The 23,366-nt window shown below is 51.4% G+C and overlaps 1 protein-coding gene across 5 annotated transcripts; it reads left to right on the forward strand.

Annotated features, from left to right (window-relative positions):
- Positions 1-317: 317 nt before the first annotated feature.
- On the forward strand, positions 318-23,310 carry CLCN2 (chloride voltage-gated channel 2). Of its 5 annotated transcripts, XM_072640432.1 has the most exons (24): positions 318-547; positions 3,594-3,750; positions 3,927-4,058; positions 4,572-4,700; positions 4,812-4,945; positions 5,081-5,158; positions 5,322-5,400; positions 5,694-5,819; positions 6,545-6,629; positions 6,777-6,878; positions 8,364-8,448; positions 8,875-9,030; positions 10,699-10,768; positions 11,273-11,383; positions 11,992-12,205; positions 13,349-13,482; positions 15,057-15,229; positions 16,091-16,208; positions 16,463-16,536; positions 16,745-16,804; positions 16,939-16,977; positions 17,055-17,159; positions 22,430-22,516; positions 22,697-23,310. In XM_072640432.1, the coding sequence occupies exons 1-24, from the start codon at positions 488-490 to the stop codon at positions 22,889-22,891; spliced, it is 2,703 nt and encodes a 900-aa protein (XP_072496533.1). In that variant the 5' UTR covers positions 318-487; the 3' UTR covers positions 22,892-23,310. The 5 variants fall into 5 exon arrangements, with proteins under 5 accessions (XP_072496533.1, XP_072496534.1, XP_072496535.1 ...); XM_072640433.1 differs by lacking the exon at positions 16,745-16,804; XM_072640434.1 differs by lacking the exon at positions 3,927-4,058 and having other exon boundaries at positions 350-547.
- Positions 23,311-23,366: the final 56 nt, after the last annotated feature.

Here is a 23,366-nt window from a genome sequence, read left to right on the forward strand (position 1 = left end):
AAACCCACGTCCCCTGCGTCGGTTCTTCCAGTCTGGGGGCGGGACAGCAGAGCTCGGCAAGGCCTTGGAGGGGAGGGATTAGCTCCCAAGTGGGAAGGGCCAAGAGAGCTGAGGGGGAGCTGTCCCAGGGAGAGATCTCAGATTGTGGGGCGCTCCCCCAACCCTGCGGGACCCCCCAGAAGAGCCTGGGGCGGGGGGTGGGGGGCGCAGTCCCTCCCGCGGCCTGAGCCGCCCCCTCCGGGAGGAGCAGCACTGCCCAGCCCAGCTCAGCTCCTCGGGAACCGCCCCTGGCCCGCCCGGGAGGGGAGGAGACGGGAGGGAAGTGGGGGAGACCACACCGGGCTCGGGCGGCACTCGGGAGCCTGCGGGGACAGGGCTCGAGCTGAGTAGGCAGTAGTGCCGGGAGGGAGGAGAACCCAGGCTTGGACCACTGAGCCTGAGCTGTCTGGAGTTGGAGCCCCAGGCCAGGCTGTCCTACGTGGAGGAGATGGCGGCGGCCGCAGAGGAAGGGATGGAGCCCCGGGCTCTCCAGTATGAGCAGACCTTGGTGAGTGGAGACCCCTCGTAGCCAGTCCTGGATCTCTCTCCACCCGCCGCTGGGGCTGCAGCTTGGGGTAGGGGGCGGGCGGGGGGGCGGTTCTGGCCGGGCCTTAGTGATTACCGTATATGCCTCTTTCCCCTGTCCCCCTCACCGCCCCCCCCACACACACACACATACAAAGGAGCAGGAATGAGAGATCTACCTATGTGGGGAAACTGAGGCAGGTATGGGATGAATAACTGAATTGTCAGAAGAGGTTAAGATGTGAATGGAGGAGCTAGGAGTACTAGACAAAGACTCCAGGTCAGCAAGATTGTCCCCACCCTTTCCCTTACCCCTTCTACCTCTCCCCTGGGCACAGAGCAGAGCCCTAGCACCACCCACCGCCAAGTTCCTTGACCTTCCTCTTCTCTGTTGCTCCTTTCTCTCCGGCTCCATCTAGTACCTCCACTGGCCACTTTCCCCATTCTTGTTGAACTCTTGATCAGCCCAGAGTTGGGCTCAGACAGAGTTGGGGGTGGTGGGGCATCTCTTCTAGTTTGGGATGGTCCAGTTCAGCCTGAAGCCAGACCCTGGGTGGTAGGGTGGAATGCAGGCCCAGCTCCAGTCCTGGACCTTGTGTCCTCTGACCCCATTAGGGGGCCTGATGACTGGGGCTCTGAGCTGGGATGACTCACTGGGCTGATCTCCACTATACTTTGGCATTCCAGCTTCCATTTATCTCTTGCCAGCACCCACGGGGAGGGCAGCCAGGGTAAGGGGGTTCTCCCCAGGTTAGAATCCAGCAGCTGGGATGGAACCTCAGCCACGGGGAAAAGCAGAGGAGTGAGTGGAAGAACTCCAGGCAGCATGGACCAGCACTGAGATCAGAGACTGCCAGAGGATAGTTTGTCTAGAGACAGTAAATGAGGGAGGGGCTGGTCAGCAGGCTAATGGGTGGGAGGGAGCTCAGGAACAGGAACAGCTGAGGAAGAGGAACAAAGGGAAGGTGAAGGGAGTGAGACTAGATGAAGATGAGAAAAAGGGGGAGAGACCAGAGATGTGCTGGGGCTGGGGGAGACGTCAGGTACTTTTCGCTGGAAAAACCCAACGTGCACATGGGACGATCTCTCAGGGGGAAAAGATCCCTGCGCTGTCAGCACTGAGAGGCTCCTATCTGAAGGGGCCTGTCTGTCTCCCCCGACCCCTTTCCCCATCTCTTTGTACAGATCAGCCTTCAGTCCTGAAGCCTTCTTCTCTCACCTTTTCCATCTTTTGCTACGTGACGCTTATTCTGTCTTCTGGTTCCATTTGCCTTTTCTTTACGGCGACAAGTCTTTCCTTTTCTCTTTTTTCCCTCTCCCTCTTCTATACTTTCTCCCCCTTAACATTTTTTATTTTATTTCCTTCCCCTTTGTCTTCCATTCTTCCTTCCTTTCTCCTTTCTCCTTCCCCTTTCCTTCTCCCTTTTGATTTCCCTTCACCTGTCTAGCCTTTCTTTTTTTCATTCTCCTTTTCTCCTTCCCTTTCCCTTCCTCTGTCTTCTCTTTTACCTCCTATTCTCCTTTCTTTTTCCTTTCTCTCTTTTCTCTTTCCCTTATTCTCCCCATCTATTTCTCTTCCTTTCATCTCATCTCTCCTCTCTTTTATTTATTTTCTCTCTTCTCCTGCCTTCTCCCTTTCCCTTCCTCTTTCTATCTTCTCATTCCCTTCTCTCTCCTTTTCTCACTTCTTTTTCCCTTCCTCCCTCTCACCTCTCTTTAACACTCTTTCCTCTCTTCACTTTCTCTTTTCTTTCCCTTCCTCTCTCCTCCCTCTCTGTTCCTTTTTCTTTTTTTCTTCTCCTTTTCAGCCTTTGTCTTCCTTTAATTCTCTTTCATTTTCCTCTCCCTTTTCTTCCTTCTCATCTTCCTCCCTCTCCTCTCATTCTCCTTCTGGCTTTTTCCCTTCTCTTTCCCTTTCCCCTCTCTCCTCCCTTTCCCTCCCTCCCTCCCTATTCTCTCCCCTTCCTCCCTCTCTTCCTTTTCTCTTTACTTCCACCCTCTATCCTCTCTTTCCCTTCCCCCTCTTTCTCCCTTCTCTTTTCTTCCCTCTTCATCCCCTTCTCTCCCTTCCCTCTCTCTCTGTCTCACTCCTCTCTCCACTTGCCTCCCCCAGCTTTCCAGTCCCAACAGGAGCCCTTTGTGTCATGTAGCTCTGCGGGTGGTGGCCGGAATTTACTCTCTCCCCCCCTCCTACCCACTCCCCCCACCCCACACACACACTCAGCTTGGCTGGTCTAAACCAATAGCTCAGTGATTTTTTTCCCCATTCTCCACCCCACCCCCCATCTCACCATCATCTAAACCCAGAACCTTAGTCCCTCAAGTCAGCTCCTCCCCCATCACCTCCATGAAAAGGTTTCCCATCACCGTCAAGTTACCCATATAGGACCCCAGAGTAGGGTTGGAGGGACCAAACTAGAGTATCCTCCTTCCCTATGAGTTTAGGGAGTATGTCTCTGGCTCCCTGCTTCTGGCTAAGCTGGCAGGATTGGGGAAGGGTGAGAAGACTGGAGGGGGGGTGCACAGAAAGAGGATTAGGAAGGCAGCTGAGGCAGTCCCAGGCCTGGGAGGCCCAGAGAAAACATCGTGATAGGGATTGCGGTATCCCCTTTCTCTAAGCCACAGAGCCCTGGGCGGGTCTGGCCTTCAGTTCTTCAGCCTCCCCCATCCAGTGCCCCAGGGCACCAGGGCTCCCTGACCTTCTCTCCTCCTACTTCCTGACTTTCTACCTCAAGTTGTCCAGTTGTCCAAGAGCTATGTTCCTTATCCATGACCCTCAATCATAGGACAAAGGCACAAGAAGGTTGTCCCCACTGGAGATGTGCCCACGCACCGTGGCTTGTCCTCTCACTGGTGCCCCAGCAGCCCCCACAGACTGTAATGTCTCTCTATTGTTGTCTCTAGCCCTGCTTCACTGGAAATGCCCTGGGTGGAGGAGGAGGGTGAAGGCTGGAGATAATGTGCAGGGCTCTCCTTGGGTTCTTGTTCTCCCTCCACCCTGCCTGATGCCCCTCTTCCCCCCCACCCAGATGTATGGCCGATACACCCAGGACCTCAGCAGCTTTGCCAAAGAGGAGGCTTCCCGGATCCGACTGGGGGGTGCTGAGCACTGGAAAGGGCCTCCCTCTCCCCGAGCACCCCCAGAGCTCCTGGAATATGGACAGAGCCGCTGTGCCCGATGCCGCAGTGAGCCCAGGGACAAGGGGACAGTGGGGGATCAGGGTGGAAGGAGGAGGAGTGGGGCTGTTGTCCAGAGAGAGCCTGAGGCATTCAGAGTCTCTTGCTGGGAGTGAGGGGTGGGAGGGGAAGAAGGTTGCTTTGGGTCTCGCACCACTCCCCTCCCCCTCCCTTCCTTGCCCTAGTCTGCTCTGTCCGCTGTCATAAGTTCCTGATCTCAAGGGTTGGTGAAGACTGGATCTTCCTGGTGTTGTTGGGGCTGCTCATGGCGCTGGTCAGCTGGGCCATGGACTACGCTATCGCTGCCTGTCTGCAGGGTGAGGGGGTGGGCGATTCCTAAACACCCCCCTTGGATCAACAACACACCATGGAGGGGGGGGCAGAGTGATGTGCTATGGCCTGCCCTGCCCAGGGTCCCCTGAGCAACTGTCCTGCTATCTCTCCCCGACTCAACACTCCACCACCACCACTCACTGACCTCCCCAACTTCGGTCATGGCTTCCTAACAGATGCCTAACAGATGCCAAGTCCCTAGACTACCCAAATACCTGTTCCTTTTCAAACCATGCTGACTGCTTCAGCTACTGCCATTCTGCTGCACAGCATCCCCCCACCTCCAGAGGCCACTGTCACCACTAATGACCCTCAGAAGGCCACATTCCTCCCAGTCTCACTACCTCTCACACTCCCTCACTTCTGCCTGCCATCTCCCAGAAAGACTTGGTCATATCCTTGTATCCCTGATACAAGCTGAGAGTCAAGGGTGCGTGGGGGGAGGCAGGAAGGGAGGGAGGCCACTAGCTGGGAGTCAGCATCTGGTGTCCTTACAGCCCAGCAGTGGATGTCCCGAGGCTTGAACACCAGCCTCCTGCTGCAGTATCTGGCCTGGGTCACCTACCCTGTGGTTCTCATTACCTTCTCAGCTGGATTTACCCAGATCCTGGCCCCTCAAGCTGTTGGTAGGGTAAAGAGAAAAGGGGGTGGGAAAAGGGAGCTATGGGAGCCATGGGTGGGGGGGATGCAGAATTCCTTCATATCCAGATCCTGGCTGACTCCTTTTCCTCCCCCAGGCTCTGGGATCCCAGAGATGAAGACAATTCTGCGGGGTGTCGTACTGAAGGAATATCTCACGCTCAAGACCTTTGTGGCCAAGGTCATCGGACTGACTTGTGCCTTGGGAAGCGGGATGCCCCTTGGCAAGGAGGTGACCTCACAATGGACATACGGCAGTGGAGGGGGATCTGGGAGGAAGAGCACTGGCCACAAGGAGTAGCTGGAGAGGAGCCCAGTCTTCTTGGCCAGGCCATCATGATTCGTACTCATGCCCCTCTCTCCCCAGGGCCCATTTGTGCACATTGCCAGCATGTGTGCAGCACTCCTCAGCAAGTTCCTCTCACTCTTTGGGGGCATCTATGAGGTAAAGGCAATGCTGGGGTCAGGGAGGGCATTGGACACCCCTGGCCAGGGAAGAAGGTATCTTAGGAAGACCAGGAGGGAATGAAGAGATGGCCAGGGATCAGGCAGTTGGAGGTTCTCACTCTCATCCAGTTGCCATATGCCATCTTCCTTGGTCCCCTCAGAATGAGTCTCGGAACACAGAGATGCTGGCAGCAGCCTGTGCTGTGGGTGTTGGCTGCTGTTTTGCTGCTCCCATAGGAGGTAGGAGCCCTCAGATCTGGGACCCCATCTCCTCTGGGGCATGGAACTGTCCTTGTTCACCCCTCCTGCCTGCCTGCTCCCTTGCCCTGACAACCCTGAGATTCGTGTGCCATACATAGAAGACTTGACTTGGCAGTTAGGAAGGCCCAGGTTCAAATCCTGCCCCAAACATTTACTGGCTTTGTGCCTCCAGACAAATCAATTAACCACTCCTCTATAAAGGCTAATGGCCTGGAAGGTCCGTTCCAGGTATGGAGTCACCTCAAGCCCATCCCTTCTCTTCCTTCCTTCAGGAGTCCTGTTCAGTATTGAAGTCACCTCCACCTTCTTTGCTGTCCGGAACTATTGGAGGGGCTTCTTTGCTGCCACTTTCAGTGCATTCATCTTCCGCGTTCTGGCGGTCTGGAATAGGGATGAAGGTGGGTGAGGGATGAGTTAGGAGACCAGAGGTATCGGAGCTGAGAAATAGGGTGACTCCATCATATCCACTTGGGATTTGCTTAGTGATAATAGCTAGCATTCAGCTTTGCAAAGAGCTTTACAAATATCTCATTTGATCTTCATAACAACCCCAGGAGGGACACACTATTATTAGTTTTCCCATTTTATAGATGAGAAAACTGAGTCTGAGAGAGTTTAAGTGACTTGCCCAGAGTTTCACAGATAGTAAGTGTTTGAAGCAGGATTCAGACTCAGGTCTTCTGGAATCCAAGAAAAGCACCTCGCCACCTGGTCTCTCTCTCTATCTTGTATCTAATGGAAGATCCTTGAAGGCAGAGACTATTTAGTTTCAATCTTTGTATTCATATCACCCAGAAAAATGCTTGGCACATAGTAGGTGCTCCACCAATGCTGACTGAGTTTAACTGAATTGCCTTATCCTGGCACAGGAAAAAGAGGGCCGGTGGAACTAGAAATGGGGATGTTCAAATCTTTCTTTTGATACTTACTACCTTTGTGATTGATTGTGAGTGACCCTGACTTTCTGGGCCTCAGTTTCCTCCTTTGTAGAATGAGGAGACTGTGCCAGATGACACTGGATCTCTAGGTTCCTGTGAATTGAATGAGGGGAGTTCAGAGGAAGCAGTTGGCAGGAGCCTTTCAGACCAAGATTGTCTTGCTCTGCTTTCTCTCCTTCTCCCAGAGACCATCACTGCCCTCTTCAAAACTCGATTCCGCCTTGACTTCCCTTTTGACCTACAGGAGCTCCCAGCCTTTGCTGTTATTGGGTGAGACCCAAAGATTTGGTGAGAAGGGCTGGGGTGAAGGTGCAGGTAGATGAGGAGAAAGGTGGTGGATGATAGGGAGCCTGGGCAGCCCAAGGCCTGGAAGACGGTCCTTCCTCTGCCTTACACTCATGCCTCCTCTACTCCTAGAATTGCAAGTGGCTTTGGGGGGGCCTTGTTTGTCTACCTGAACCGCAAGATAGTCCAGGTGATGCGGAAGCAAAAAACCATCAACCGCTTCCTCATGAAGAAGTAAGTAGCATCCAGCCCCACCTTGCAGAGGTTGGGCTGGGGTTGGAGTTGTGGGGCTGAGAGGTGTGGCTAGGACCAGCAAGGCAGAGAGAGGAGGATCAGAGAGCCAGAGCTAAACAGAACCCCAGAGGCCAGCTAGTCCTCATTTTGCAGATGGGGAAACTGAGAACCTGGGCAATGAAAGACCATAGACTCCTAGAACTAGGGCTAGAAGCAAACTCCAATCCTCTGATTTTGCAGATGAGGAAACTGGGGCCCAGGGCAGTGAAATGATTTGCCTAAGGTCCCAGAGGGAATATCAAATATGGGGATGTGAACACTGGGATCCTCTGATTCTTTCCATTGTGTCACACCAATCCCCTCTCCTCCAGGGGCCAAAGGAAGCAGCAGGAAGGCAGAGGCCAGGCCATAGCTAAGAGAGCCCCGATTACATAAGGGGTGAAGGGAAGCAGCCTGGCCCCCAGATCCTCATCATCCAACCTCTCTAGCCCCCAGTCTCTTCACCCTGCAAGGTGATGGGGATGGTGAGGTTGGTGATGTCGAAGGGTCCTGGGTTCAAATCCCAGTTTTACCATCTACCTGGGGAACCCTGAGCAAGTTCCTTTTCTCTGCTGGGCCTTGTTTTCCTCTGTCAGACGGCAGAGGAAGAGTCGATTCTAACCTCAACTTTAAGACTGTTGAAGTGCTTTGCATACACTTTTCTTTGCGGCTCATGACCATCCTGCCATTATCCTAAGACTCCAAGAGGCAGAAGTTCAGCTGGCCTCTAGGATACCTCCCAGATCCTAATACTGATGATCCAATGAGCTTTTGGGCCCCTTCTAGCTCTGGCTCTGGGGGTGGGGACTGAAGAGGAGGGGGAGAGGACAGAGGAGAGAGGCGGGGACAATGGCCAGAGAAATGGCTTCCCTGAGCATCCTAGGCAGGCACCAGGCTGCGCTGGGAGGTGGGGAGGGCAGCCCTCAATGGCGCATAGCATCTGAATAAACAAGCACAGTTTCCCTCTGGTCCTGACCTTCCACTAAGAATGACAAAGAGATGGGAGTACCTCCTTGTCAGCGGTCTCCCACAATGGGCCCTTCAGGAAGGTGTGGGAGGAGGCCCAGGCTGTCAGTCCAGAGGGTTGGGGGAAGGGCTGTATACATTCCTTAAAACCAGGCACAGAAAGGCCAAGCTCTGCCACCTCCTGTGGCTCCCTGATCTGGGCCCAGTTATCCCCTCTATAAAATGAGATGTTCAGGATAGGTAGCCTCTAAGGTCCATCTCAGCCTTGACTCTAGCAGCCCATGGCCTCCCTGGACCTTGGGTTACTCATCTATAAAATGCCTTCAGTGGGCTCTCCCAGCTCCGAATCTAGAATCCTTCGGTGTCTCGACTGGCTGGTTGCTGTCTCAGGGTCTCTCCTATCAGCGGCCCAAAGCAGCTTCAGCATGCAAGATAGCCTGGCCTTCCCATCCCCCCAGCCTTGACTTCTCTTGTCTTTAGACGCTTGCTTTTCCCAGCCCTAGTGACCCTGCTCATCTCCACCCTGACCTTCCCACCCGGCTTTGGCCAGTTCATGGCTGGACAGGTAACTTTTCAGTCTCTGGCCTGCCCTGTTCTGTCTTGATCCCTTTATTTTCACATTCCCTTCATTTTCTAGCATCACCCTCCCCCCCCCCCCCCCCCCCCCCAAGGAACCATCCCATGTAACAAGGGAAAAAGAGAAGAAAAAAGTGGTGCAAATAATCAAACCTGCACATCAACCACAGGTCACAGCGTACAGTGTAACAGGGTAACCCGAAGTGCCACACCCAGAGTCTCCCACTTCTGTTCCCACCTCATGATAAAATAGAAATTCAGCCCTCCTGGGACACCCAAACCGTGTCCACCCCCTCTTTTGAGAGGCTCCAGAAAGTCCTACCAGACTCAGCTCTGTCTTCCTCCAGTATCCCTTGGGCCCTGGGGCCTCCTCTCTGCTTGTGTCTCCAGCCCAAATAACCCTCTCCACCCTCAGCTCTCCCAGAAGGAGACTCTGGTCACTCTGTTCGACAACCGGACCTGGGTACGCCAGGGTATCACAGAGGACCTGGAGATGCCCAGCACTTCCCAGGCCTGGAGCCCTCCACGTGCCAACGTCTTCCTCACCCTTGTCATCTTCATCCTCATGAAGGTGTGAGGCCTTTCCCCTCCTGGGACAGTGTGGCTAAGTGGGTAGCAAGCTCCCTGAATCTTGACTCTCAGTTCTTGGGACTTTGGTGCTTGACTTCAGAAAGCAGAACCGGGAGCCAGGGATAGAAGTTACAGAGACAAATTCCCGAACCAAGGGAACCTGAGACAGTCACATCTCTCCCCAGAGTGGTGGTCTTTAAGTATAGTGTGGAGGACCCCTGAAGTGAGGACTCTGGCTCAGGGAGTATTACTGTTACCTATCCCAGTGATTTGGATTAGAAGGAAGCTAAAGTCACTGAGATTCTGGGATGTTGGGCAAGTCATGTAACCACCCAAACCTCAGTTTTTTCATGTGTCCAATGAGGATTCCCCTCGTACCCCATTCACCAAGAGTCGATCATGAGGGGAAAGTTTTGTCTGCCTTGCAATATTCCAGAAATGGGAGCTAGCCACAATCTAGACCCCTGAACTCTAGACCTTCCTTCTCCCTGACTCCCCCAGCCCTTTTGGGGTAGCAAGACAGAACATGGGTAAAACTAAGCCTCTGACTTAGGCACTGCAGTGAGCTAAGGAAACTCCTCTTGACAGGAATAGTTAAAAACAATAATAAGAAGCTAACATCTATCTATCACTTTAAAGGTTAAAAAGCATTTCACATGTTCTCTCATTTGTTTCTCAATGCACCCTATGATGTTGGCACTAAGACTATGAAACTGAGACTGAGAAAGGTTCATTGATCTGCTCAAGGTCACCCAGCCGGCAGGTGTCTGCCCAGGTGACCGCCTAGGGCAAAGGCTGCTTTCTGCTCCCACCCACCTGCCAGTACCAGGGCACCTAGGAGGTGACACAGCCAGCCAGCATTTACTAAGGGTCTGCTCTGTGCCAGACACTGTACAAAGTGCTGGGGGTACAAAGAAGGCCAAAACACCAACCTGCACCCCAAGAAGCTTATGTCTTAATAGAGGGGGCAACTCCACAAATCATGCACACAAAATGTTTCCTTGGCAAACCTTATCAAGTCAATGCTAGCTATAATCAAGATATATACAGAGTAAATGGACAACATTCTGAAAGAAGACATGCTAGCATCGAGGAAAACAGAAAAAAGTGGTCGCCACAGAAGTGGGGAAGGAGCATTCCAGGCATAGGGGACAGCCAGGGCAAAGGCTTGGAGATGGGGAATGACATGTCATGGATGGGCTAGGAGCAGCTAACCAAGAAAGGTAGGAAGTTGGACAAGGACTTTAAATGCAAACTAGAGAACTTTATGTTTGATCCTGGCATGAATAGGAGTACCCTAGGCAGTGCAGCTGATAAGGCAAAGAACTTAGAGTCAGGAGTTCAAATTCTGCCCTAGACATTTAACAACTGTGTGACCCTGGGCCAGTCACTTAATTTCTCTGTTCATCAGTTTCTTCATCTGTAATATGGAGATGAGATAATAATATCACTTCTAGGGCTGTTGTGAGGACCAAACGAGTTTAACATAAATAAAGCACTTTGTAAATCTTAAAGCATTATGTAAGGGTTAGCGAGGATGATGATGGTGGTGATGAAGTCATTCAGAGTCAGGAGACACTGAAGACGGGGACAAGCTGGGTGGCGCTTGTTAGAGACCTCAGACGGGGGAGGTGACACAGGAATGCCCCCTTGTCCTCCTCCTCTGCAGTTCTGGATGTCAGCTCTGGCTACCACCATCCCTGTGCCCTGTGGAGCCTTCATGCCCGTCTTTGTGATTGGTGAGTGCCATCAGCCGCTGCTGATCCCTCCAGCCCCTCAGCTCACCCTCCTAGGGTTCCTCTTCCTCAGCCTAGGTCTTCCTTTCAGGCTGTCTGCTCTGTCTCCTTCCTTGTTGGAGAGGGGCAACTGTGATGCAGGACAGGAGGGTCAGCTTTGGAAAAAGAAGATTCGATTCCATATCTGACTTTGTCACTTACTCCTGGTGTGACTTTCTCTCTCTGGGCCCCTGATTCCTCCTCTGTAAAATGTAGGGGTGGGACTAGATGACCTCTGGGGGTCTTTCCAACAGTGATCCCTCTTTGTGCCTTAGCTTTTTCTTCTGTAAGAAGATGGGCTGGTCCTTTTCAGCTCTCAGCCCTGTGGCCATGAAGTCCTAAGAGCTGGTGCCATGAGCTGAGGGTTGACTGGGCTCTGGGCAGGATTGTCACAGGGCTACCTTAGGGGTCACCTTCTCTTTTCCCATTTCCCATCCCTGAAGTTTTGTGCTAAATCCTCTCTTCCAGGGGCAGCATTTGGGCGCCTGGTTGGGGAAAGCATGGCCGCTTGGTTCCCTGATGGGATTCACACCGACAGCAGCACCTATCGAATAGTGCCCGGGGGCTACGCTGTGGTCGGTGAGAGCCAGCCACCAGAATGCAAGCTCCTTGGGAATGCTTCTCTCCTGGGGAAATTCCCACCCCAACCAACCCCACAGTAGCCACAGGGTTCTTGGCCTCTGCTGCCACCTGTTGGCAGAAAAAGGCCTCTCCAGATGCCTGGGGTTGAATGGGAATGCCCCAAATGTGCCAGGCCCTCTTTCATCTAGAGGACTCAGTTTTTATACTTTTAATCAACAAGTCTTTATTGAGCATCTACACTGTGAGAGACATTGTAGGTACAAAGAGGAAGGAAGGGAGGGAGGGAGGGAGGGAGAAGGAAGGAAGGAAAGAGGGAGGGAAGGAGGGAGGAAGGAAGGAAGGAAGGAAGGAAGGAAGGAAGGAAGGAAGGAAGGAAGGAAGGAAGGAAGGAAGGAAGGAAGGAAGGAAGGAAAGAAGGAAGGAAGGAAGAAAGAGAGGAAGGAAGGAATTCTTGTCTTCAAGGACCTTCCTTTGTATTGTGAAAGGTCACATTCTGCAGTGGTCACTTCTGCTGCCCATCCCCAGGATATCTGCCTCTTGGGTGTTGGGGTGGGAATCTGACAACACAGGGCTCTGCCCAGAGAAACGCAGGTGCTCTTCCCCAGGTGCAGCAGCATTGTCAGGGGCAGTGACCCACACAGTCTCCACAGCAGTGATTGTGTTTGAATTGACGGGCCAGATTGCACACATCCTGCCTGTTATGATTGCTGTGATCCTGGCCAACGCCGTAGCCCAGAGCCTGCAGCCCTCCCTCTACGACAGCATCATCCGCATCAAGAAACTGCCCTATCTGCCTGAGCTGGGCTGGGGCCGGCACCAGTATGGAGCAGGGCGTTGGGTGGGATGGGAGTGGGCTGATAAAGGGGCCGGGAGATGATGGGGATGGGGATGGGGAAGGTGGAGCGCACACGGTCTGATCTCAATATCTCAGTGTCCACCTCTGGTTTCAGACCCCATAATCCTGGAGGTCAATCCCAGTGACTGCTTTCCCACCCTCCTACCTCTTGATGACTTTGAACCTGCCTCATGAACAAGTCTGTTCTTGTGTCCTGCCCCAGGGCCACTGAGGCCCCAGGCCTGTCCTATGAGATCCAGGCTGGAAAATGAGCTCCTAACTCCAGGGATCATTCTCCAAATGGCACTGGCTCTCAGAGGACCTCAGGGAGCCTGCTGATCTCCCAGCAAACCCTCTTTGCATCTCTGGGCTCTTGTCACTCCCAAACGATTTAGATACTTTCTATTAGCTATGTTTGTGAGACTGGGTGACCCCACTCAACCCAGTTCAACAAGCATTTACCACCAATAATACAAAACAATGTGGCATAGTGAATCATCATGAAAACTCCAGCTTTCACCCGAATTGGCTGTGTGACCTTGGGCACATCCCTGGGCTTCAGTTTCCTTTTCTGTAAGATGCAGAGGTCCCCTCCAGCTCTGGAGCTGTGAACCTTGGACTTCAGCTCTCTGAGCTCCCTTGGGTAAAACTCCCTCGATGGGAGTTCCCCTCACCCAGGAAATCACCAGTGTGGTGAACCATGGCCCAAGCAATGTTCTAGACTCTGGAGAGGCAAAGACAAACCCGACTGTGCTTATCCTCACAGAACTTACATTTTCCTAGGCAAAGCCTACCCCAGGCTATTGAGATCCCAGGTGTTTCCTGCAGGTTCCTAATGCCTGCATTGACCTTGTTGAGGGAGCATGCTCTGAAAGGAACCCCAGCTCAGGAGTGAGAGACCCAGGGTTCCAATCCCACCTCTACCTCTATGACCTTGGATAAGCCTCTTCTCCTCCCTGGGCCTCAGTTTCCTCATCTGTGAAATGGGGTGATGGTGGAAGAATCATCTGCAAGGTGTCCTCTCTCCCACCTCCAGCTATAGAGCTGTGATCCCCACTCCACATGGCATGGAGCAGTCTTGTGGCTTCCCTGCCTGTGCCTCTTCCTCAGTCCCCTTTGTCTTCCAGGCAGTACCGGGTGCGAGTAGAGGACATCATGGTGCGGGATGTACCCCACATCGCCCTGAGCAGCACCTTCCGGGACCTTCGGACAGCATTACACCGTACCAAGGGCCGGACCCTAGCGCTCGTGGAGTCCACAGGTACAAAGAAGACTGGGTGGGGCACCTGGGGTTGGTCCAAGGGCAGGAGTCCCAGTTGGAGCAAGATGGCCCTGGTCATGGTAGATAAGAAGAAAAATAAAGGACACTAGGTACTTCTAGAGCATTGTGTATAGCTCACTGCATTTTTAGTTGTGTTATTTCACTGGCCACGACAGGCCACCAATTAGAGTCCTAAATATTAAATCAGAGGATTGGGTTCAATCCTACCTCTAACCCATGTGGTCTTCTCTTAGGAGACAGTGGTATCATAGACTGAAGGGCTATGAAGATCAGGAAAACTTGGCTTAGAATCCTTCCCCTGACACTTAGTAGCTGCATAATCTGGGGCAAGTCACTCCATTTCTCTGCACCTCATGTTGGGTCTCTAAGGCTTCCCCCAGGTCTAAGCAACCCAAGTTCAAATCCTAATTCTGCCACTTGATACCTATGAGACCTTGGCCCAATCACTACCCTGTTTTCAGAGGGCCCCACCTTTGAGACATGATCTGCTGGTGGGGATAAAGCAAGTATAAAATTACAATGACTCCCCTCCTGCCTCCAGTTATAGTGAGCACACATTTCAGTCTCTACCATGAGCCCAGTTGGTTTCATAGGCTATTATGAAAAGAGCACAGAATTGGGAGTCAAACGACCCAGGCTCAAATCTCAGCATTTCCAAGTCATATCATAGCTTTAGGTCTCAGTGTCCTAATCTATAAAAAATGAGGCTCTATTAGGCTAAGTCAGGAGCTCTTGCCCTGGGGTCCACAAACTTGAATTTAGGTTTGTTTGGGTTTTTTTAAGTATCTTGACAATTGTATTTCAACATGCCTGGTTTCCTTTTTAATCCTGTGGATTTTATTTTAAGCATTTAAAAGCACCATTTTGAGAAAGGGTTGATAGACTTGAGCAGTCTGCCTGCCCACGGGGTCCATGACGCCAAAAAGCTTAGCTTGGTGGGCCAAGTCAGTAGCTCAAACAGAAACAGATTCCTGCCTGTCCACAAAACCAAAAATTCATGTTATCTATGGGATTATATTTTCATTTATTTTGTTACCTATCTCCCAGTTTTATTTTGATCTGGTTTGGGCTAGCCTCCGGAGAGCCATGTAAACTTCTAATGTTCCTTGTGCTGGATCCAGTTAGGGGGTTTGGATTCTGTAACCTTGGCCAAGTCATAACCTGTCTGCCTTCAGCTTGAATGCTGGTTTGCCAAGTGACACCTATATCACCTTCTCCTTGGGCCCAAGTTTCTTCCATTTTACAATCAAGGGGTTGGATTAAGTGGCCTCTGGGGGTCCCTCTAGACCACTTCAGAGCTTCTGTGTGCCTCAGTTTCCTCTTCTATAAAATGAGAGGGTTAAATGAGATGACCTCTAAGCCCCCTTCTAGCTATGATCTATCCTCTTGGGCTAACATTTACCCCCTGGGTGCCCCCGTTCTTATCCTGTATGTTGTAGGAGTTAGAAGAAATGACCTGTAAGGGACATAAGCTATTGGATGTTGACATCAGCTCCCAGTCCCTTTCTTGTTGGGTGAGGCCCTGCCATTCTCACAGACTCTCCTCTTCCCAGAGTCCATGATCCTGTTGGGCTCCATGGAGCGCTCCCAAGTGGTGACACTCCTCAGTGCCCAGCTCAGTCCTGCTCGGCGCAGGCAGTACCAGAGAGACCAGAGAGCTGCCCAGGTCTCTACACCTCCAGAACAGGAGGACTCACACACTGCAGAGACAGGTGTCCGCTTTCAGGTAAATGGGGCCCAGCAGGGAGGGCCAAAGGCAGATGCCTGCAGCTTCTTGATGGAACACTTAGACCGAGTGACATGGGGGTAAGGAGGGAGACCAGGAGGTGGAAGTTGTAGACATGAAGATTGGACAATACAGTGAGAAGAGGATGAATTACGGGTTCAGGGGCCTGATTCCTACCTTTATCATTTCCACTTGGGGCAAGACACTTAGAACCTCACTAAGTCTTACTTGGGGACAGGTAGGTAGCAAAATGGATGGAGTGCTGGCCTTAGAATCAAGAAGGCTCATCTTCCTGAGTTTACATCTGGCCTCAGACACTTACTAGCTGAGTGACCCTGGGCAAGTCACTCAACACAGTTTGCCTCAGTTTCCTCATCTGTAAAATGAGCTGGAGAAGGAAATGTCAAGAAAACCCCAAGTGGGGTCACAAAAAATCGACTGAACAACAAAAAAACAGCCTCAGGTCAACTCTAAATTGAGAGCGTGGGATAAGATGGCTTCTGAGGTCTTCCAGTTCCAGATTTGTAAATGACCCTATAAAGAGAACTATCCCAAAATGGAAAGGAAAGGGCTGCCTTGATAGAAAGTCCTGTGTCACTGGAGGCAGATAAGTTGCGTGACCAGGGCCAGAATGGACTAGGTAGCCTCAGAGGAAGGACCCTTCCAATTTAGAGATGTCCTTTATTTGTAAAATGTAGGGGTTGAGTTTGATGGCCTCTGGCGTCCTTTCCAGCTCTTTGCTCCTATATCAATTAGCATATCTGAACCTCAGTTTCCCCATCTGTAAAATATGGGGGTTGGGTTCGATGGCCTCTGCCATCCCTTCCTGCCCTAGGTCTAGACTTTTCTGATCCTCTGTAGGTGAGCTCAGAGGAATCTGGTCTCCCTCCTCCCCGGGGGCAGCCACGAAAGCCCCTGAAGCCTGCCCTCAAAAGAGGACCCAGCAATGCCTCCAGCCCTGGAGTGGAGAGCCCTTCAGGTGAGTCTTGGCCCCCCCGCCCTCCCCCACCAGCATCAAACCCCATCCTCTGACACCAAAAGCACCTTTGCAGTGGCTTTCGTCCAAATTCTGGGCAGTCCTGCGTACTGGTGGCCCCACTGAGCTGGTCGCAAGTTCCTAGAGGAGAAGGAGACCCTGTAAGAGGGGAAGGCTGGTCCTGGGGAGTACAGCTGCCTTCAGTACCCCCCAAGCCCCACCACTCACTGATTCACTGGAGCATGTTTGACCTACAGGGGTCCATGAGTCAGCTGGCATCGCCCTCAGGAGCCTCTTCTGCGCCAGCCCCCCAGCAGAGGGCAGCTCGGAGGTACCCCAGACCCCTGCCCGCCGCTTCTGCCTGGTGTTCCTGCCCAGCTTGGTGTGGCCTGGCCTCCCCTCCCAGCCCTTCCATCTCTGGCTAACCTCTGTGCTTCCTTCCCTGAGCTCTGCTCCCCACCCCTGCTGCCAGGGCTCAGCGTTCCCCTCTCCTCCCCCCATCCCATAACACTCTTCTCTCTGGTTTGGCTCTAACCAAGTTGGAAAAGTCGGAAGCATACGAAAAACGCAAACTGAAGAGGGTCCGCATCTCGGTGGCGGTAAGTGCCTGCCTCCTCCTCTCCCCCACCCCAAACCCAGGGCCCTGGCTCGGGGAGGGCAGGATCTGCAGCTAGGATTGCCTTTCCTTCCCCGCACAGCTGCCAATCACCCCCCATCTTTTCTCCTCTTCCAGAGTGACTCCGACCTGGACGTAGAGATGACAGCTGCAGAGGTGAGGTCCTTCCCATGGGCGGCATTGGCTGAAAAGCAGGCTAGGCCCCCTCACCTCTCGCTCTCCCCTTCCCCCAGATTCTGGAGTGGGAGGAGCAACAGCTGGACGAGCCTGTGAATTTTAGTGACTGCAAGATCGACCCCGCCCCTTTCCAGCTGGTAGAGAGGACGTCTTTGCACAAGGTAGGCTCACGCTGGAAAGGAGCTCCACCCTCTTAGAGAGCAGGAGCGCTGATTTGTCCAAGGTCAGGATCGGAACCCAGGTCCTTGACCCCAACTCCAGAGCTTTGTCTCCTATTGTATGGCCCCATCGAGGCTTAGAGTTGGAAGAGGCACTGCAGGCTGTCCAGGGGTGGGGGAGACCCTCCTGAACTAGGCTTGTGTGCCGAATGCGTTAAGCCACAGGGCCTGGCACTGAGGTAACCACAAAACCAGGGAAAGTCGCTAGGGGAAGGCCAGGAACTTAGGTCCGGAGTCAGAGGCAGGAGGGAGGGAGGGAGGGAGAGGAAATGCTGCCAGAAAACCAGGAGGCTGCCCCAAGCACAGGGAGAGGAAGTCTAGGAGAATGGACAGCACTGAATAGCCCCGGGGAAGGGGGGTCCTGGGCTGAGGGCATGGGGGACCACCCAGAAAAGTTAGAAAAGGAGAGGGCCTGGGGGCTGCAGAGAGGCTGAGCATGTGGTCCAAGGGTGCCCCCTACTCCAGCACAGTCCTGGGGGAGAAGCCAGGCATCAAGCAGGGTCCACAAGGACATGCCACTGGCAACATGTGGGGGCTGAAGGGGCACAAACTAAAGGAGGAGGAGGAGAGCTGGAAGTTGCTGCCAAGGGGACTGGCCCCGGTGCCAGCTACATTCAGTCTTGACAGAAAGGACTAAGGCAACCAAGAAAGCGCCATCAATTACTAGGCAGACTCCTTGGGGCCCATAAACCCAGGAAGAAGCAAGAGCCAGAAAAGAATGGAGTGGGGCAGGCGGAGGTCCTCTGTTTGAATCCCACCATCACTAGTTACTGGGTGAACACAGACAAATGAAGTCCTCTCTCCAGCCTCAAAATGGGCAGTTTGGATAAGACCTAAGACTTCTTCCCGGGTTCAGTCTCTGAGCCCATGGATACTAAATCAGAAAACAGACAGTCTTATGAGAAGGGGCATTGGAACACTCTGGGACAAGCTTCAACCCCACTAACGGTCTGCTAGCCCAGGCAGCAAGGAAAGAGTTACAGTCACCAACCACATTTCTGGGACCACCTTTTAGTTTACAGAAAATGCTCTTCATGGGCAGCTAGATGGGGCCTCAGCCTGGAGTCAGGAAGACCTGAGTTCAAATCTAGTCTCAAATACAAGCTGTGTGACCCTGGGCAAGACACTTCACCCTGTTTGCCTCAGTTTCCTTATCTGTCAAATAAGCTGGAGAAGGAAAGGGCAAACCACTCCAGTATCTCTGCCAAGAAAACCCCAAATGAGGGCAGTCATACGTGACTGAACCGACTCAGCAACAAAATCTTCACCCTGCCCCTAGGAGACAGGCCATGTAATTATTATCATCATCCCTGTTTTACAGGTGAGAAAATCATGGCTCAGCCTGGAATGTGTCTTGCTCAAAGTCCCCTAGCAAGTGGAGGTTGGAGCCGGCTTGGGGCCAGTTCTTTGGTCACTGTGCTCAGAGTCTCTGCCTTGCCACAGGCTGCCCCCACCGTGGGTGGAGGGGATGAACATGACATCCACAAACATCTGGGGAAAGGCTTTAGCAGGGTGAAGGCAGAGAGGAAGGAGACAAGCATAGGAAGCCTCAGAGAAGGGCGAGATAGGGACTTCTGGGGGCCAAGCTCCTTCACCTTCATCACCAGCCTCACTCTGTAGGATTCTACATGTGGAGCAACCTCACAAGCAATATAGTCCAACTGTTTCATTTTACAGGGGAGTAAATTGAGGCAGCCCCAAGAAAGTTAAGTGACTCATCCAAGATCACTCAAATAATGTCAGGATCTGAGCCCAGATCCAGAGCCAATACTATTTCCTCTGTACCACAATGCCTCGAAAAACTTTTAGGGGTAGCCTTATCAATGCTATTTTATTGGCCAGAATGGAAACCTGCAAAAGGGAGGCCACATGTCATCCTGGACAGAGTGCTAGACTTGGAGTCAAGAGACAGCCAGTTTCAAATCCTGCCAAGGACATTTACTATCAGTGTCAAATCACTTTTCCTCTCTGAGTCTCAGTTTTTCTCTCTGTAAAATGGGGGATGATAATACCCATAGTAGCTACCACATGGGAAAGTTTTAGGTTCATGGGGTCATGAGTCCAGAGCTGGAAGGGACCTTAGAGGACATCTAGCCAAACGTTCTCAATTTGTAGATGAGGAATTCAAGGACCAGAAAGGTAAAGGAAGGAAACAAGCATTTATTAAATGCCTACTGTGTGCCAGGCACCCATGCTAAGCCCTTTACAAATATTATCTCACTTGATCCTCACGATATCCCTGGGAGGTTGGTATTATTATCCCCATTTTAGAGATGAGAAAACTGATGCTGAGACAGGATGTGTGAAGTGACTTAGCATCATAATTCTAAGGCAGAATCCACCCCAGAGGTCACCTAGTGCACTCTGTTCACTTTACGCAAGAGGAAACTGAGACTCAGAGAGGATAAGAGGCAAAGCCTCAAGAGATCATAGATCCATAGGCAGAAAGGGCCTCCAAGGCCATCTAATCCAGTGCCATTGTTTTCAGACTAGTTAAATGACATGCCCAAGGTCACCCAGGGAATTCTCAGCAGAAGCAGAATTTAAACCCAGGTTCTCCTATGCTACCTCTTCCAGGGACATGTGCAAACTTTCAAGCCTTAGATATCAGTCCTTCATATTACTATTGGTGGTTAGCACACTGCCTCGCACTCAGCAGGCATTTAATAAATGTTGATTATTCCTTATCAGTGCCAAAGTCAGAACCAGAGCCCCTATTTTCTGCCTCCTGTCCCACGGTGCTTTTGGGAGCCTGGTATCATGGCCACCTCCAATGTCTACAAACTGTTCCCAAGCCCAGGAAGTCTAGTAGCTGCCAGAAGCAGGGAAATGCCTTCCAAATTAACCTCCATTTCCATTTAATTCAAGAAACATTTCTTAATTGTCTGCCTGCAGGGCACTATGGGGGAAATTAGGATACAGAAGTGACACTAGACAGGATAATACAGGACGAAGGTTAATCTGCAAAGGGGCAGAGGAGGCCCAGGTAAACTGCAGGGAGAAGTTTCAGGGGAACAAGATCATTTCTAGCTGAAAAATAAAGGAAGTGTTAGAAGGTTGGAGCTGGAGGGTACTCTAGAGTAGTCCAACCCCTTTGTTTTATAATTGAGGGAACTGATTCCCAGGAAGATAAAAGAGACTTGGCTAACTCTGCTAATAAGTGGCAGAACCAGGATTCCCCACTCTCGGTCCAGTCTTCTTTCCAGGATATTGTGCGAAGAGAAACAAATATAAATCAAAGATAGTGATGACTGCTGAGGCCCAAGAAAGATGAAAAACGATCTGCAGGTTGTAGTGGACCATAAGCTCAGGGCAGCATTGGTGATGCCAACAGCTCAGATTACTAGGGTGCTTTGAGGTTTACAAAATGCTTTTCTCACCACAATCTAATGAAACAGGCAGTGTGGGTACTATTTTCAACATTGAATAGATGGGGAAAATGAGGCTCAAAGGGCCTAAGCGACTTTCCTGAAGTCACTTAGCTAGGAGGTTAGCAGCAGAGAGGGGGCTTAAACCCATGTTTTCTGACTCAAGATGAATTTTTGAAAAAGGGAAGAGAAAAGGATCTGTACACTACCAGCCCCTAAGTTTGACTTGATTCCTAGAAGAACAAAATCTTGTATGTAATATTAAAAGGATGGTCTAGAAAAGGAAGCAGTGATTGCAAAGTCAACCTGGCTTCATTAAGATTGAGTCATGATCAAGAATGAACTCATTTCCTTTTCTGACAAGGTTATTAGATTGGTAGACCAGAGATATGCTGCAAATAAAGTTTTTCCAATTTATAGCAGAGTATTTGGCAAAGTATCTTATGCTAATTCTTGAGGAAAAGATGAAAAGGTACAAGTGAGCTGATAGTACAATTAGGCAGACTCAGAACTCATTGAGTAACCAGAGCCAAAGGGAGTTATTAATGACTCTCTGTCACTTTGGAAGAAAGCACTAGGGGGGTGTCCCAGACATCTGTGCTTTGGCCCTTTGTCACTTAAGTTTGCTCAGCGTCTTGGATAAAAACATTGAAATCATGCTGATCAAATTTGTAGATGGCCCAAAGCTAGAAAAGATGTTATCATGTTGGGCAACTGTGTCAGGATCCAGAAAAGATCTTGTCAGGATAGAATTCCAGGTCCACTTTGTTAACTTGAAATTGAATATGTTTAAGTGAAAAGTCTTGTTGGGGGAAAAAACCCACTTCACAAATAAAAGATGTGAGAGGCATGACGATAGCATGGAAAGCTCTGGGGTAAAAAAAAAATGATCTCTGGGTTTTAGCAAACCATGTTCAATCAATACACATCAACAATATGATATGGAGGCTCAGGAGAAAAAGTCTAATACAATCTCAGACAACATTAAGAGATATGTAGTGTCAAGAACTAGGGAGAGGATATGAACACCAATCCTCTTCCCTAGTCAAACACTGTTTGGACTGTTGTGTTTGGTTCAGGGCACCACTGGCATCCTAAAGAGCATCTCTTAGAGGGTATCCAGAGGAGCAAACATAATATTAAGAAGTCCCAAGTTCAAGCTATAGATGGATCAGCTGAAGGAAATGGCAATGTTTATTTAGCACAAAGAAAGATTAAGAGATACCAAGTGTTTGAAGAACTGTCCTGTAGGGGAAAAAAGGTTATCTTTCTTCTGCTTGGCAACAGAGTGCAGAACCAAGAGCAATGAATGAGATATCTCTGCTGCCCCCCTCCTCCCCAGGGCCTGGTAGATTGTTAAGAGTTCAATAAAATGCTTATTGAATGAATGAGTGAATGAATGATGAGAAAGGAGTCATGAGGGGGAAAAAAGGCTAAAGAACAAGAAAATATGGCTATAGGTTACACCAATGAAGAAAATTTCATAATGAAGAGAGCTTGCTGAGGAAAGCAATGGAAACAACGCTAAATGGTAGCATGTGAGACAAAAGCTAGACAGAAGGATGCATTTTCTGACTATAGCACAGTGGAATTGGTTTTACTAAGAGTCTGAGAGGCTGTGGCCCAGAGTCCTTCCTCCTCCAGGTTTATGCCCTGGCTCTGACCTCTCCATAAAGATCTTCCAGATAGGGAAACTGGGGGAGCTGGGGTGCTCTGTGAAGCCAGGATGGACAACTAAGTCCTTCCCCCAGCACCGTGGGCCTTCTTACACTCTGGGTGGCTCCCTTGGCAGAACCTTTGGGTCATTTCCCTAACAAGGCTGATTCTCCTGTTCACCCCCTGTAGACTCACACCATCTTCTCACTGCTGGGAGTGGATCATGCTTACGTTACCAGCATCGGCAGGCTCGTTGGCATTGTCACGCTTAAGGAGGTAAGGGGCAGCCTTTCTAGAGGGAGGCCAAAAGCTGCTTTCCTGTTCCTCTTACCACCCCCCAAAACCCCCCTGGCACCCAGACAGTCTCACCTGATGAAGCATCAAGGGGAGGGCATTGAGAGGCAGTAGCTGCTCCCCCTCTTCCCCTCCCACACCAGCCCTCTGAACCCTTTCTAGCTTCGGAAAGCCATCGAGGGATCTGTCACAGCCCAAGGAGTGAAAGTGAGGCCTCCACTGGCCAGCTTCCGAGACAGTGCAACCAGCAGCAGCGACACGGAAACCACGGAAGTGCACTCTCTATGGGGCCGGCGCCCCCGCCATAACCCACCCCATGAAGGCAGCCCCTCAGACAGCGATGACAAGTGTCAGTGAGCTTGGTGGGGACATTGGCATTGCCTCGGGCACCAGTCTGCCCAGAGGGCCTACTCTTGTTCCTGAGGTCTGGAACCAGAATCTCTTCTAGGAGAACTGTGGGACCCAGGAGGCACCAGCCCCAGAGATCTCCCAGCTGGGTGCCTGCCCCTCTCCTCCAACCTGGAGCTGCCAGCTGCACTCAGGGTATCTCCCACTGGGACCTGGGTTGTGAGAGGGCAGCTTCTGGACTTTCCAGGGCAAAGGAGGGACCAGGGCTGCCCAGCTGCTGCTCCTCTCCTGTAGAACGGGACTGGAATGGGGGACGCCCTGGAATCTCCAGGGACCAGATGTACATAGAGATTTACAAAGATTTTTATATTAATTTAATAAAACAGAGTCTTAAATAGAACAAAATAAACCCCTAATGAGCCACTCAAGCCTGGAATGTCTGTCCCCATGTCCTTACCCTGGCCACACTCTCAGTGCCTTGCCT

This window comes from Notamacropus eugenii, chromosome 2 (assembly GCF_028372415.1).
Source record: "Notamacropus eugenii isolate mMacEug1 chromosome 2, mMacEug1.pri_v2, whole genome shotgun sequence".
NCBI classification, from domain to species: domain Eukaryota; kingdom Metazoa; phylum Chordata; class Mammalia; order Diprotodontia; family Macropodidae; genus Notamacropus; species Notamacropus eugenii.

Excerpts from the sequence above, each read along its gene's own strand:
- CLCN2 (XM_072640432.1), top strand. The coding sequence starts at position 488 with ATGGCGGCGGCCGCAGAGGAAGGGATGGAGCCCCGGGCTCTCCAGTAT. Across the intron at positions 12,206-13,348 it reads CTGGGCTGGGGCCGGCACCA|GCAGTACCGGGTGCGAGTAG; the intron begins GTATGGAGCAGG and ends TTTGTCTTCCAG. Across the intron at positions 17,160-22,429 it reads AGAGGACGTCTTTGCACAAG|ACTCACACCATCTTCTCACT; the intron begins GTAGGCTCACGC and ends CACCCCCTGTAG.